The sequence below is a fragment of the Suricata suricatta genome, chromosome 10 (genome assembly GCF_006229205.1).
Source record: "Suricata suricatta isolate VVHF042 chromosome 10, meerkat_22Aug2017_6uvM2_HiC, whole genome shotgun sequence".
Taxonomy (NCBI): domain Eukaryota; kingdom Metazoa; phylum Chordata; class Mammalia; order Carnivora; family Herpestidae; genus Suricata; species Suricata suricatta.
In genome coordinates, this window is record NC_043709.1 from 74,317,276 (window position 1) to 74,330,160 (window position 12,885).

At 36.4% G+C, this 12,885-nt stretch overlaps 1 protein-coding gene across 1 annotated transcript in view; it reads left to right on the forward strand.

The window, feature by feature from the left end:
• The window catches only part of SYT10 (synaptotagmin 10), a 61,333-nt gene extending 50,465 nt beyond the window's left edge, over positions 1–10,868 (forward strand). The window contains exons 4-7 of the mRNA XM_029954800.1: positions 584–704; positions 4,853–5,024; positions 7,583–7,712; positions 10,682–10,868. Coding sequence (XP_029810660.1) covers positions 584–704; positions 4,853–5,024; positions 7,583–7,712; positions 10,682–10,753 — 495 coding nt within the window. The 3' untranslated portion in view covers positions 10,754–10,868. The remainder of the gene's footprint in view (positions 1–583; positions 705–4,852; positions 5,025–7,582; positions 7,713–10,681) is intronic.
• The last annotated feature ends 2,017 nt before the right edge of the window (positions 10,869–12,885 follow it).

The window sequence follows — 12,885 nt, forward strand, 5'->3', positions numbered from 1 at the left end:
TAGATGGTTTTAAGCAAGAGAGTAAAATAATTTGATTTGCTTTTCATAAGTGATCACTTTGGCTGCTTCTGAGATAGATCAATTTTAGAGATGAATAAAGTAATCCTGATATTGGCCTGATACTTATAGAGCTGAAAAGAAATCACTAATTGTATATACTTTGTAGACAAGACATGGATTGGATGTAAGGATGAGAGAAAGAAAAAAGAAAAGTGACTGCTGGGCTTTTGGCTCTAGCCTCTGGTTGAATTATGGCATCATTTACTGATTTTGGAAAGACTGGAATTGGGTTCAGAAAATGAATGGGAATGAATGGAATCAGCAGTCTGGTCTTGACTATATTAAGTTTGCGATTCCTGTTAAAAACACAAATGGAGACGTCAAAGGAGCTGCTGGACTATACTGCCTTTTCTTACTCTGCTTAGAACAGCTTTCTGGCAATGTCAGATGTATCCATAATAAAACAATTTAGAATGGCATTCAGATATTCTATTAAGGTGATTTTTCACTCTACATCTTCAGTTATATTTGGTTTTCACTATGTGGTGCTTGAAATTGCTAATATTACCAATTGCCTTTCTAGGAAAGCATAGACCTGGGTGAAATCATGTTCTCCCTTTGTTATTTGCCAACTGCTGGACGTATGACATTGACAGTCATCAAGTGCAGAAATCTGAAGGCTATGGATATCACTGGGTCATCAGGTATGTACACAATTGGCCAGTGCGTCAAGGGTACATTCCCAAATTCCAAATAAATTATTTCATGTATCCAGAACTATATATGGCTATTGAGCTATTGAGTTCATTTGTCTATAGTTCATTTGGACAAAGTACTACAAATCACCTCTTTCATTTACATTATCATTTCAAAAAATTTTTAAAGATGTTATCAAATAGATTGACTATGAACTTGGATTTTTAATTTTACTTCTTTCTCTGCTGATCTAGTTCTTTTTCAAAAATTTGTTATTTACCAATCACTGCCCTACTTCTAACCAGTCAGTTGCTTATAAAAAAAGAGTCTTGGATTTCAAGCTTGCATTACCCTACAAGAATGAAAACACATTTGGGCTGAATTTATCACCTTCACCTGATCTACAGAAAAATAATAAGTTTCCAAGACCACCATGTGCATTTGCATTCTTACCACCTTTCTAAATAAGAATTGGGGTGACCATGGGGACTGAAAGAAATACTGAAGTAAAGAAATGCCTCTTGAGGTTTCTTAAAGATGTTCTTGGAGGAAATTTGTCTTGTGCCAATTTTGATAAAGAGGTAAAGTGAAACCATTCTCCTTTATCCCTTCATTTAAATCACAACAGTATGGAGGGTTATATATATTTTTTAATTTTTTAATGTTTATTTATTATTTTTGAGAGAGTGATGGAGAGAAAGAGAGAGAGAGTATAAGCAGGGGAGGGGCAGAAAGAAGGAGGGAAGCAGGCTCCTGGCTCTCAGCACAAAGCTCGATGCAGGGCTCTAACCCACAAACTGAGATCAAGACCTGAGCCGAAGTCAGACGTTCAACTGACTGAGCCACCCAGGAGCCCCTGGCAGCTTATATTTTAAGTTAATGTGTGAGCTCTGGTACAGCTCTATGAAAGGATAAATGGTTAGGACAGAGGAGGGAGATCAGTAAGACTGTTGCATTAAACAAATAAAAAACGGTAGTGGAGATATGGGAAAGGATGACCTAAGAAAAAGAATTTAACTCTTTATGGTTCTACAAGGCAAAAATTTAAATTTGCGGGGGCGCCTGGGTGGCTCAGTCGGTTAAGCATCTGGCTTCGGCTCAGGTCATGATCTCACGGTTCGTGGGTTCGAGCCCCGCATCAGGCTCTGTGTTGACAGCTAGCTCAGAGCCTGGAGCCTGCTTCCGATTCTGGGTCTCCCTCTCTCTCTGCCCCTCCCCTGCTCGTGCTCTGTCTCTCTCTGTCTCTCAAAAATAATTTAGAAAAAAAAACATTAAAAAAATTAAAAAAACAATAAATTTGCTAAAAGCAAAATTCTACACTAAGTTCTAGTTTAGAAAGAGCTCCAGGATATACTAACTGAATTTTTTAAAAAAGTGAGACGCAAAAGTAAATATGAAAATCATGCTCCTTTCTGTGTAAGAATGGGGAATGTTACAATATATATTAATGTTATTAATATTTGCAAAAAGAAACAGCAAAGTGACACACAGAAACTAAAGAGAAGTTAGAAGTTGGAGAGAGAAGTGTGGGGACAGATGGGAGGGGGCTTCCCATTGTATATTTTCTCTATCGTCCTCACCTTTAAACTACTTTGTGAATTATGTTTTAATTTTTTTTCATTTGCAACATAGTTGATATATAGAGGTAGAAATAAAGTAAGTAAATTTCACATTTATTTTGGTGAAAAAGTCTTGAGTCAACATTTTGAAGAACTCTGCAAATTATTGTTGATTCTATTCTTTCCACCATGTATCAAAAGGGATCAAATTTTGAGACAAGCAGACAGCATCAAAGTTGTAATTAAGCGCACGATTACTTTTTGTTTATATGATGCTTTTCATCAGGGGAGTGCATGCTCTGAGAACACCTCCTCATTAATTCTCACAGGACGCTTGTGAATCAACTAAGGAGCCAGTAAGTTATCCTTGTCATTAGTAGAGAAATGTGGTCAGAGACATGATGGAGGTGGCAGGGGATAAACCATGCCTTGTTCCCATTGTTAATGAGAGGCCTAGGCCTGGGGGCTCATAGACCAAAGAGTATCAGAGAAGTAAGTTTCTTCCTTAAAACATACTTCCTATTAAAAAATTGAAAAACGCATGGGAAACAGTCATTGAACATTACCATTTTACTTTGTTTTCCTTTGCATACTCTATTTCTAGCCAGAAAATATATTTTGCCCCTTGATGGAAATGTTTATGAAATATACATTTCTCTAGTGCTTAAAAGGCATTCATGGGGCACCTGGGTGGCTCAGTCGGTTAAGCATCCCGCTTTGGCTCAGGTCATGATCTCCATGGTTCACGGGTTGGAACCCTGCGTCGGGCTCTGTGCTGACAGCGCTATTATGTTCTTTTACAGTAACAACAGAAATTACAAGCAATCGAATTTGTCTTCCCAACGGGGCTGGAATATGAATATAGTAATTCTTAACCAGGCTGTTTCAGATTCCGTCTCTCTCTGTCCCTCCCCTGCTCATGCTGTCTCTGTCTCTCATAAATAAATAAAAAACAAAAAAAAATTTTTGAAAGGCATTCATTTGCACAAATAAATTCATATTGCCATGATTTTGGATTGTTCAAAGGAAATGGGATGTATTACTCCATTGGTAGAAAGGAGGAAAAAAGATACTGGTGCTACAGTTAGGAGCGACCAGAATAAAAGAGAAAAAACATGAAAGGAGAGCAGTCACTGATTGTTTTCACCAGCTAGTGTTCTCACCCCAATGAGAATTCCCTCTCCCAAAGCCACACCTACTTCTCATAAAAAGGTACAAAAGTAAGGCTTTTATAGAAACTTTCATATAATTGCATAATTTTCTATAATACTGGTACAGTGTATCTACTTAAGGCAGCAGAAGTAAGACTAGAGATGAGTCAGTGGGGGCAGAACTTGTTAAGATTTATTTGACTCCTTTGGCCCATAAAAATACACTCCAACTAAATTTTTCTCTTCCTGGGACCTTGGCTCAGGCGGCTCAGTTGCTTAAGCATTGGACTTTGGGCTCAGGTCATGATCTCACGGTCCATGAGTTTGAGCCCTGAGTTGGGTTCTGTGCTGACAGCTCAGAGCCTGGAGCCTGCTTCGGATTCTGTGTCTCCCTCTCTCTCTGCCCCTCCCATGCTGATGCTCTATCTCTGTCTCTCAATAATAAATAAACATTAAAAAAAATTAAGGAAAAAAATAAAAAATAAATTTTTCTCGGGGCGCCTGGGTGGCTCAGTCGGTTAAGCCTCCGACTTTAGCTCAGGTCAGATCTCACGTTCGTGGGTTCGAGCCCCACATCAGGCTCTGTGCTAACAGCTCAGAGCCTGGAGTCTGCTTCCCGTTCTGTGTCTCCTTCTCTCTCTGCCCCTCCGCCTCTCATGCTCTGTCACTCTCTGTATCAAAAATAAATAAAACATTAAAAAAATTTTTTAAAATAAATTTTTCTCTTCCAAGTTGGCATCATATAATGTCATATCAATAGCTTTCCTTGAGAACATCTTTAAACCAAATATTACTTTTTATTGTATACTATTGTATAAATAGTAAATACACTGTAAATAAATATAAATACAATGTATTTAATATATTTGTAGTGATCACTTCTTCAGTCTGAGCTCCTTAATCACACACCAACATGATGACTATAAAATGAAACTTCTAATCTTAGTACCTTTCCAACAATTGAGGAAAATTCTAACTGATGTAGGTTTTGCTTTCTAATTTCTACTCATTGTGTCATATATATATGTATAATATTGCTCTTTCAAAAATTTTACTCTTCTTATCCTAAATCGTGTGAAGGAAATTAACTTTAATGCAATTATTCTTTTTTGTTAGGATTACATTCCCTTGAAACCACTTCTAACAAAATGTGTTTTCAAATGGCTGTGACTAATAGACACATAGTTCTGGACTGGCTCTTGATAGACTAGTAGGTTTTCTCTGTTGTATTAAAAACAGACAAAATTAATTCTTTTCTGATTCATTCAGGATAAATTCTTACATTTAAAGTAAGAAGTCTAGTCTATTGCTCCCAAATAAGTCACTTGAATTTAAAGTGACAAGGCTTAATATGCCACTTTTCTTATTTAGGAACAGTTAACTACAGTTTGATTTATGCTTTGTACTATTACTTTCATTTTCACGAAATTACCTTACTACTCCTAGATCCTTATGTCAAAGTGTCTCTGATGTGTGAAGGTCGAAGACTAAAAAAGAGGAAAACAACTACAAAGAAAAATACTCTAAACCCTGTGTACAATGAGGCTATTATTTTCGATATCCCTCCAGAGAATGTGGACCAGGTCAGCCTCTCCATTGCGGTCATGGATTACGATAGGTATGTGGATTTCTCACTCACTGAAGAACAGCCAGGTTTGATCATATGGAGAGCAAATACAACATTTCCAGTGATTTACTGCTACAACAGTTTTAATTTAAATTGGAAGAGGAATAATTTATTCATTCAAAAATTTATTTTTTCCATGTTATAATACTCTTTTCTTTTCCAAAAGAAGTCATTCTTAAGTTGAAAACAGGACACCTGGGGCTTGTGTAAGGGTGGTGCAGACGTACTATGAACCCATTACAGAAAGCGCTATTATGTTCTTTTACAGTAACAACAGAAATTACAAGCAATCGAATTTGTCTTCCCAACGGGGCTGGAATATGAATATAGTAATTCTTAACCAAGCTCTATCATTAACTAGCTATGTGCAAAAGCAAGTTATATAATCTCTTTCCCATCTATAAGACATTAACATAATGCAGAACCATTAACAGTGAACATTAAGAGTGTGGAAGGTGAGTAACGACTATAGGAAGACAGCCTTGATGTCTTCACATCAATCTTAAAACATTCTTTGTGGATAATTCTCCCAACTCACACACTTTGAGCCACTTCTTTCATAAAATAAACTGCAAACTCCCAAGTGTACCTCGGAAGTTTCTTACTGCTTTAGTTCCTACTTTATTCTCCCATTCTTGCCTTGTCTGAAATGTTACCCGGCTCTGTGCATCTCATCCACCCATGCTTTACAGCCCTGCTCAAGTCACCCCTCCGAGTCTTTATCAGCTAACCAACCTCTTTATCTTCTAAATTCTTGTCCCAATAAAGGCTCATATCTCTTATTTGACCCTTGCTATATATATATATATATATATAGCACATACACACCTATATACATTTTTTTAGTAAAGAATACTGTATGTTTAAACTACAAAATTATCAGCACATAGACAATGTCTTACGACATTTATTTTGTCCTAATGTATTCAAAAAGAGTGCTCCATTTTATGGTATCATGAAAATAATAGTAACCAGAACCCTGTAACATAGAGAAATTGATATGCTATCCTCTGGCTCAGAGGAAATGAAGCGCTAGAAAATGAAGCACTAAAAAAAAAAAATGTTTTATACTATCTATTTGCAATTAGTTTATGTCACAGCTTATGAAAAAAATTAATTATTTAGAGAGAGAAATCTTAAATTAGTTAAAATTTCAAACTCTAAAAATGTTGCAATGTTTTCATCAGAAGCCCGTTTTATGTTTTACCAAAAAATTATTCTTATTGATTTAGCACAGCAGTGACTATAGGTAGATATAAGTGAGCATCTGTCATGCTGACAATTTTAGGGAAATGGATCCTAACAATATATAAAACACAAAGATTTGAAAACTTATTCCTAAAAATATGTTTGGGAAACTTCATATGGAAGAAACATGATACTAAGCATTTCTATCAATGACAGGAAGAAAGTAATGAAAGGTCTTAAAATTGTCTCGAAAGTCTCTTTAGAGATGTCTGTAAAAATAACCCTGTAGAAATGCCTTTAAATTACATTCCATTCTAGGAGCGCCTGGGTGGCTCCTTAAGCACGTGACTCTTGATTTTGGCTCAGGTCATGATATCACAGTTTGTGGGTTTGAGCCGTGCTTTGGGCTCTGTGCTGATGGCCCAGAGCCTGCTTGGGATTCTGTCTCTCCCTTTCTGCCCACCCCCTCAAATAAACGAACATTCTAATTAATTCCATTCTTAAGCAACCTAGCACATGCATACTTGAGTCAACTATCTTGATCCATATCCTGCCTCCGTCTCTTACTAAGTGTGTAGGGGTGGGTCCCTTAATTTCTGGGTGTTTACTTTCTTTATCTGTAAAATGAGATGATGATAATGATACTCATGGTCATGGTGTGAGAATTAAGTGAGTTAGTACATTTAAAGTACTTATACCAGTGTCTGGCACATAAGAAGCTCTTAGAAATATTAACTATCATTGTTATTTTGATTGGTTGCTGCGAAAACAGGACAGGGATAGGAAATAGGAATGTTGTTCAGTATGCTCTGGTGCTATGCAATAATGAATCAAATTCTGTAGTAGCCCTGCCCCCATTTAATTGTAGTACAAGCAGTGACTTATGCTGACGTATCACGTAGAGTCCATTAAATATGGTCATTTATACAAGAAAGTGGGTACTGAGCTCTTGGTAAGAAATCCAAGCATCATTATAAAACATTAAGCCTTGTGGGGAAAAAATGAGATCTGCTTTATGTCACCTAAAGTTAATAGTAATGCTTCTAAATTCAACAAGACAGGTAAAGAGCAGCCAGCTTTTCTCATCCTGTTTTATTGTGAAATGTGCTCAAGTTACAGAGAATTAAAATGGTTTATGTGTGCTCCTTTTACAAATTCATATTTGAATGCTGATCCTGTGTAGTAAATTTTGCTCACTTAAGATTTTTAATTTGACCTAAAGTAGTTTAATCTGCAGAATCATTTAGAACGTGTAACAAAATCTAGTATTTATATAATAAGTCTGAAATTCTGCTAAGATGTGTGAAACTCCATTTGTCTTTGAATGTTGGAATGAAAGTGTGATATCCTCTGAACCACAGGGTAGGACACAATGAGGTCATAGGAGTGTGCAGAACAGGACTGGACGCTGAGGGTCTTGGACGAGACCACTGGAATGAAATGCTGGCCTATCACCGAAAACCAATCACACACTGGCACCCCTTGCTGGAGGTATGCTGTGATTCCCTGACATCTACTCTCTTTTTTTCTCTTTTGCTTAAATATTATTTATCTGCCAAGACTTGTCTGATATTTTATATATTCATCTATTTTTTTAAACAGACTTTGCTCTTACTTCTGTCTCACATAGTCCATATCCGGTATTCAGAGTTCTGTGTGCCTTGTTCTATTTTAGAAACCACTGAACTTTCTGGGTTTGACATTCCTTTGGACGGTAAGCTCATTAAAACTGCAAGCCTGTCATTTTCTTTACATAGCCTGGAAACTTCTATTAATGAGTGATAGAGCAATCAAGTAAATTTATTACTAACTAGAAACCAAATTTTGCTGCTTCTCTTCTGTGAAAATAGCCACCTCACCTAAACTTCCTACAAATCCATTCTATCTCCTAAAACAACTCATCTGTGTAAAGGGACAGGTCTCTCTCCCAACACTCTGGTAGGAAAGTAAAAGTGCTCGCAGGCTTTCAGAGTGCTGAGGCATCAGCGTGCCTCCTTCAAGCCTGGCTCCTGTGTGACTGTATGTTAGAGAACTTAGGACAGGTTCCTGTAACCCCTCTACATTTCTGCTGTTCCTCTGTAATAGTAGTAAACTCAAAGAGTAAAACTAAATAAAATGCCAAATACTAAGTGCTCAGCAGTTTGACATAATGTTAGCTCTGATCACAACTAACATTAATAGTTATATTAACCAGAAGTATCAACACCAGTTTCTATCAGGATTTTTAGGCTTTAAGTGACTTGTCAGTGTACTTGATACACTGAATGTTGCTAGACAGAATGACTTTCTTTTTCAAAGATGATTGCTGGAGTCTCTTGAAGAGTCACAAAGTCTTTTATGTGACCTGAGAGGTAACGCAGGTTGACAAAAAGTTGTGTGGTAGGTGATGGAATTTATGCAATTTGATAAAAAGAATAGTTATGATAGGCACATAGTAAATGAAAAATACACTGTCCTCTGTTGATGGGTAAGATTCTGCTTCTGTTCTGGCACAAGCACTGGGTTGAATGGGAAAGGCAGCACAGTGTAACTAACTGAATGTCAGAGGTCCCAGGTTCCTTTCATCTTAGTCACAAAATTGTGACCTTGGCTGCTACTCAGGACATTATAGGGAACACCTGGTGAACACTACATGAAAAGTAGTGATGAAAAGTACATGATCAGGCAACAGAGGTGAACTGTTATCATAGGTAAGACTGCTGCTTACATATATTAGTGCTCTTTATCTTTACCTCCTTTCATTTAATATAAACCATAAAAGACACACATATACAAACATAAATGGACATTTACGCAGCACTTTCCCCTCGAGTGTTCCAGAAGCACAGACTGTGCATTCTCTAAATAATTCCGCAGTCTTGGGAAAGTTGTGTTTCATGTCAACAGTGTGTATTGTCTAAAGTATACTATACTTTTTGTTACTCAGTCACTATCCATTTTCCTACTTCTCTTCATGTTTTTACTTAAGTTTGAAAAGTGAATATTAATTCTAAGAATCTAGACATGAGAGTAGAATTTTCTGGGCAGGAAACCACACTGGAAAGTGATGTGGCTTCTAATCCTTGCTTCTCTGGCTGCCTAATCCTGAGCAAATCACTTGTTCTGTCTACAGCCGTATTTCTCCATTTGTAATGAAAATAGAAATGCATGCCCCTCCAGAAGTCATAGGAATTGTGTACGGAGAGAAAGAGATAATGTGAGCAAAAACTTATCACTACTGAAAGGATAGGGGTTGTATGCCCCCAGGTGTATTATAATTACTTATGAGTGATTAATAAGCCGTTCTACATTTATCTGGTGAAGGGGAGCTATGGAATAGGCATATGTTTTTGTCTCAGGACATGTGAACACTTTTCAGTCATTGTAGGACATACAGGAAGAACAAGCTACAATCTGGGCATCAGAAGAAGATCCCTGATATTTTTCTAGCAGCTGAGTATCAGAGGACAAATGGGACTAAAAGACTATGTAAATGTACTTTCTCCAGCAAGTAGCTCCTTTTTCCAACTCCTGCACCTACATTCATTGGTCAAACAGAATATATGGACTAGAGACCTAAGAACTGGCTGGATTTTGCATTTTGGGAAAGTGGTGAGTGTATAATTATATGTCTTGTTGCCAGAGGAGGGATTAAAATAAGAAGGGAACAATTATTCACAAACAGGGTAAGTTGGTGGGATGGAGACTAAAGCATCATTTAGAAAATCTGGTTACTTTTACCTAAATAATCAAAAGTTTATCCTGTTGTAATTGAAATTTTTAAATACACTTAATATTTAAGAACCATGAGATATTATTCTTCGACACCCATGGCTCTCATTTGCCAGTCAGTCCCTGTTGTTTCATTAATGACCCCTATAAAAATCACCTACTGCCTTAGAGCAAGTGCAATGCGGTCTCTTGTGCCAATGCTTTCTCCCCCTTACCTAGCAAGTGTCCTCTGCCATCACAAACCATTAATTATTTTGCAATGAGAACTAAAAGCCTATTATAGAATGTGAAATGAACCTGTCATCATGAATAGTTGTGTGTCCAGTGTCGGTCCGCATGCCATTTTGTACCATTCTGTGCCTACATCTCCATGAGATGTCTGTGCCCCATTGTGCTGCCCAAGAAGGTGAGTTCTGGAGGGCAGGAGCAGTCATGTCTATCTTCTCCTCAGAGACTGCATTATCATGGGGGAATGTTCACTATTAAAAGGTAACAATAGCAGCACCCTGGTGGCTCAGTCGGTTGAGCATCTGACTCTTGGTTTCAGCTCAGGTCATGATCTCACGGTTGGTGGGTTTGAGCCCCACATCAGGCTCTGTGCTGACAGAGCAGATCCTGCCTGGGATTCTCTGTCTCCCTCTCTCTCTGCCCCCTCCCCACTCATGCTCTCTCTCACTCAAAATATAACAACTACCCACTTTATTATTTTTTTGCACTAGATCATGCATTATGAAATTATTGTCTTTCAGTTACCTGGCCGAGCAACCAGTTTTGATAGTCAAGGATCTTGTCCGTCTCCCAAACCACCTTCCACACCATAATGCCTCCAAAATAAAGACCATTTTAATAAGGACCCAGGACCATGTGCTCATCAGACCAGAAAAAGAGTGGAAGGTTTGATTTCCTCATTTAAAATATATCCTGATAATGAACAAACTTGATGTACAATTTTTCATTGACTTGTTTTCTTTGTCTGTTCTTTAACATTGGACATCTTGGTATATTTTACTTGAATACAAATAGTCCTTACTTTCATAAGGCATCTTATTCTTCATTCCATATGCCTATTAGCACAAAGGTGTTTTAATAAGTTGCAATTCTTTGCATATTCTTTTAGAAGAATCCATACTTCTCTAAAATTAAATATAGTTTATGCTGCTATTGTATAACATAGCACAGGTCACATATGTATGTATGGGTTTGATTTTGTTACAACGATGTTCATCGCTAGTTGCACAGATGGTTCCATGTAGACTTTAATGGAAACTTTGAACGTAATTTACACAGCATTAAATCCTTAAATAATCAAATTAATGTTACCTATCTGATCAGATATTCTTTCATTCTCAGAAAATTACTTCCTTAGTGAGGTTTGGCTCTGCTAAACTCCAAACTTTGTCTCTCAAGGTCATTCTTTAAAACATACATGTAAAGCTGTAATTTAAAGAACAATTTTGAACTAAATTTAAGGAGTAATACTTAGTAGCTGAAAAATGGAGTTCAGCCATTTGGGCTAGCATTTTATACTGTCTTAATGTTACAGTAGTTCAAACATCTGTTTAACTGTTTAACTGATATTTTAAAAATTCAAATAATCTTATCTCACATGTAGCATTAGTATTCCTAAGTGAATAGAATTAGAAGTCATACATTTTTTAAGTGTTTGTAAAGTTCTCAAGTACTGTGACCTGTATATTTTCTGACATAAGGCTATTACATAGATCCTGTATTTCTGATAGAACATACTACACCAAAGGTACAATAAATGTCCATGCTCATTGTCAATTAGATTGTACATAGTAATGGTGACTTTTACACCCAATCAGAAACTAATCACTAGAACTGGGTATTTTCCTAAAGAATGGATGACTTATTTTTCAGAAACTTCTATACATATACCATAAATAACATAGCCTCCACATTTAATAGAAATTTAAATAATTCTAAAGGCCCAGACCCACAGTCCTTTCATGAAAGGTATTTCCCTTCATAAGGATCAAGGATCAGGCCAGGAGCTGTAAAAACTATGCAAATGTTTTCACATGACAGAACTTTTTTTTAAATCAGGTCAACTTTTTAGTGTCTCATTTCTGAACCCTATCTAAAGGTATCCACATTGAATGACCCCAACCGTATTTTTGAGATATATGCAATGGATAGTGTATATTTCAAGGTTATCTCAAGATAGGAGGTTAAAATAATCAAAAAAGCAAGAAAATCTGTACTTAGAATATAAAAACATATTCATCAGAATGAGAAAATTTTACCAGTAGTTATAAAATTTCCATTTTAGCAAAATCCCTTATTTCTAAATGTTAAAAACAATTTTAAAGCTGTGAAATTTTGATTGTGGCATCTCTCATCTGATGGCATTACTGTTAATCAAGATGTAAGGATTTTACACATTAACATTTTAAAGGCAAACACAATCCTATAATTTTTCAAAAATGCCAGTATCTTTCTAACAAAAGCAATTATTTCTAGCTAATATTAGCTGATAAAAAATAACAGAAGGAACCTGTCTGAAAATAACTTTCTACCTTATGAATCTTAGAAAAACATGTTACTATAGACAGAATGACTGAAGATGATACTTCAATTTTGGAAATCTTTGTTTTACTAGGAAATAAAAATTGTCCAATGAGAAGACACATGATACTCAATAAAATGACATTTTTGCTGACAGACATTTTATTAGTAGATATAGCTGCAGCTTACAAATAATTAGCAACTATATTTCCTGTGTGTAACAATTATTTTCATCTGAAAACATATTTTAAGGACTTTTTTATGCATTCTTATAAGCTCCTGCTTTTCTTTGCCTCCTATGGAGAAAAAGCCAATGCTTGTGATGAACAAACAACCAGCCAAACAGGAGACTTTACTATGGGGATTATAGATAAAATCTGTTTTTAAGGTAGTTTTTAAAAACTGTTTCCTAGGGATTGGATTA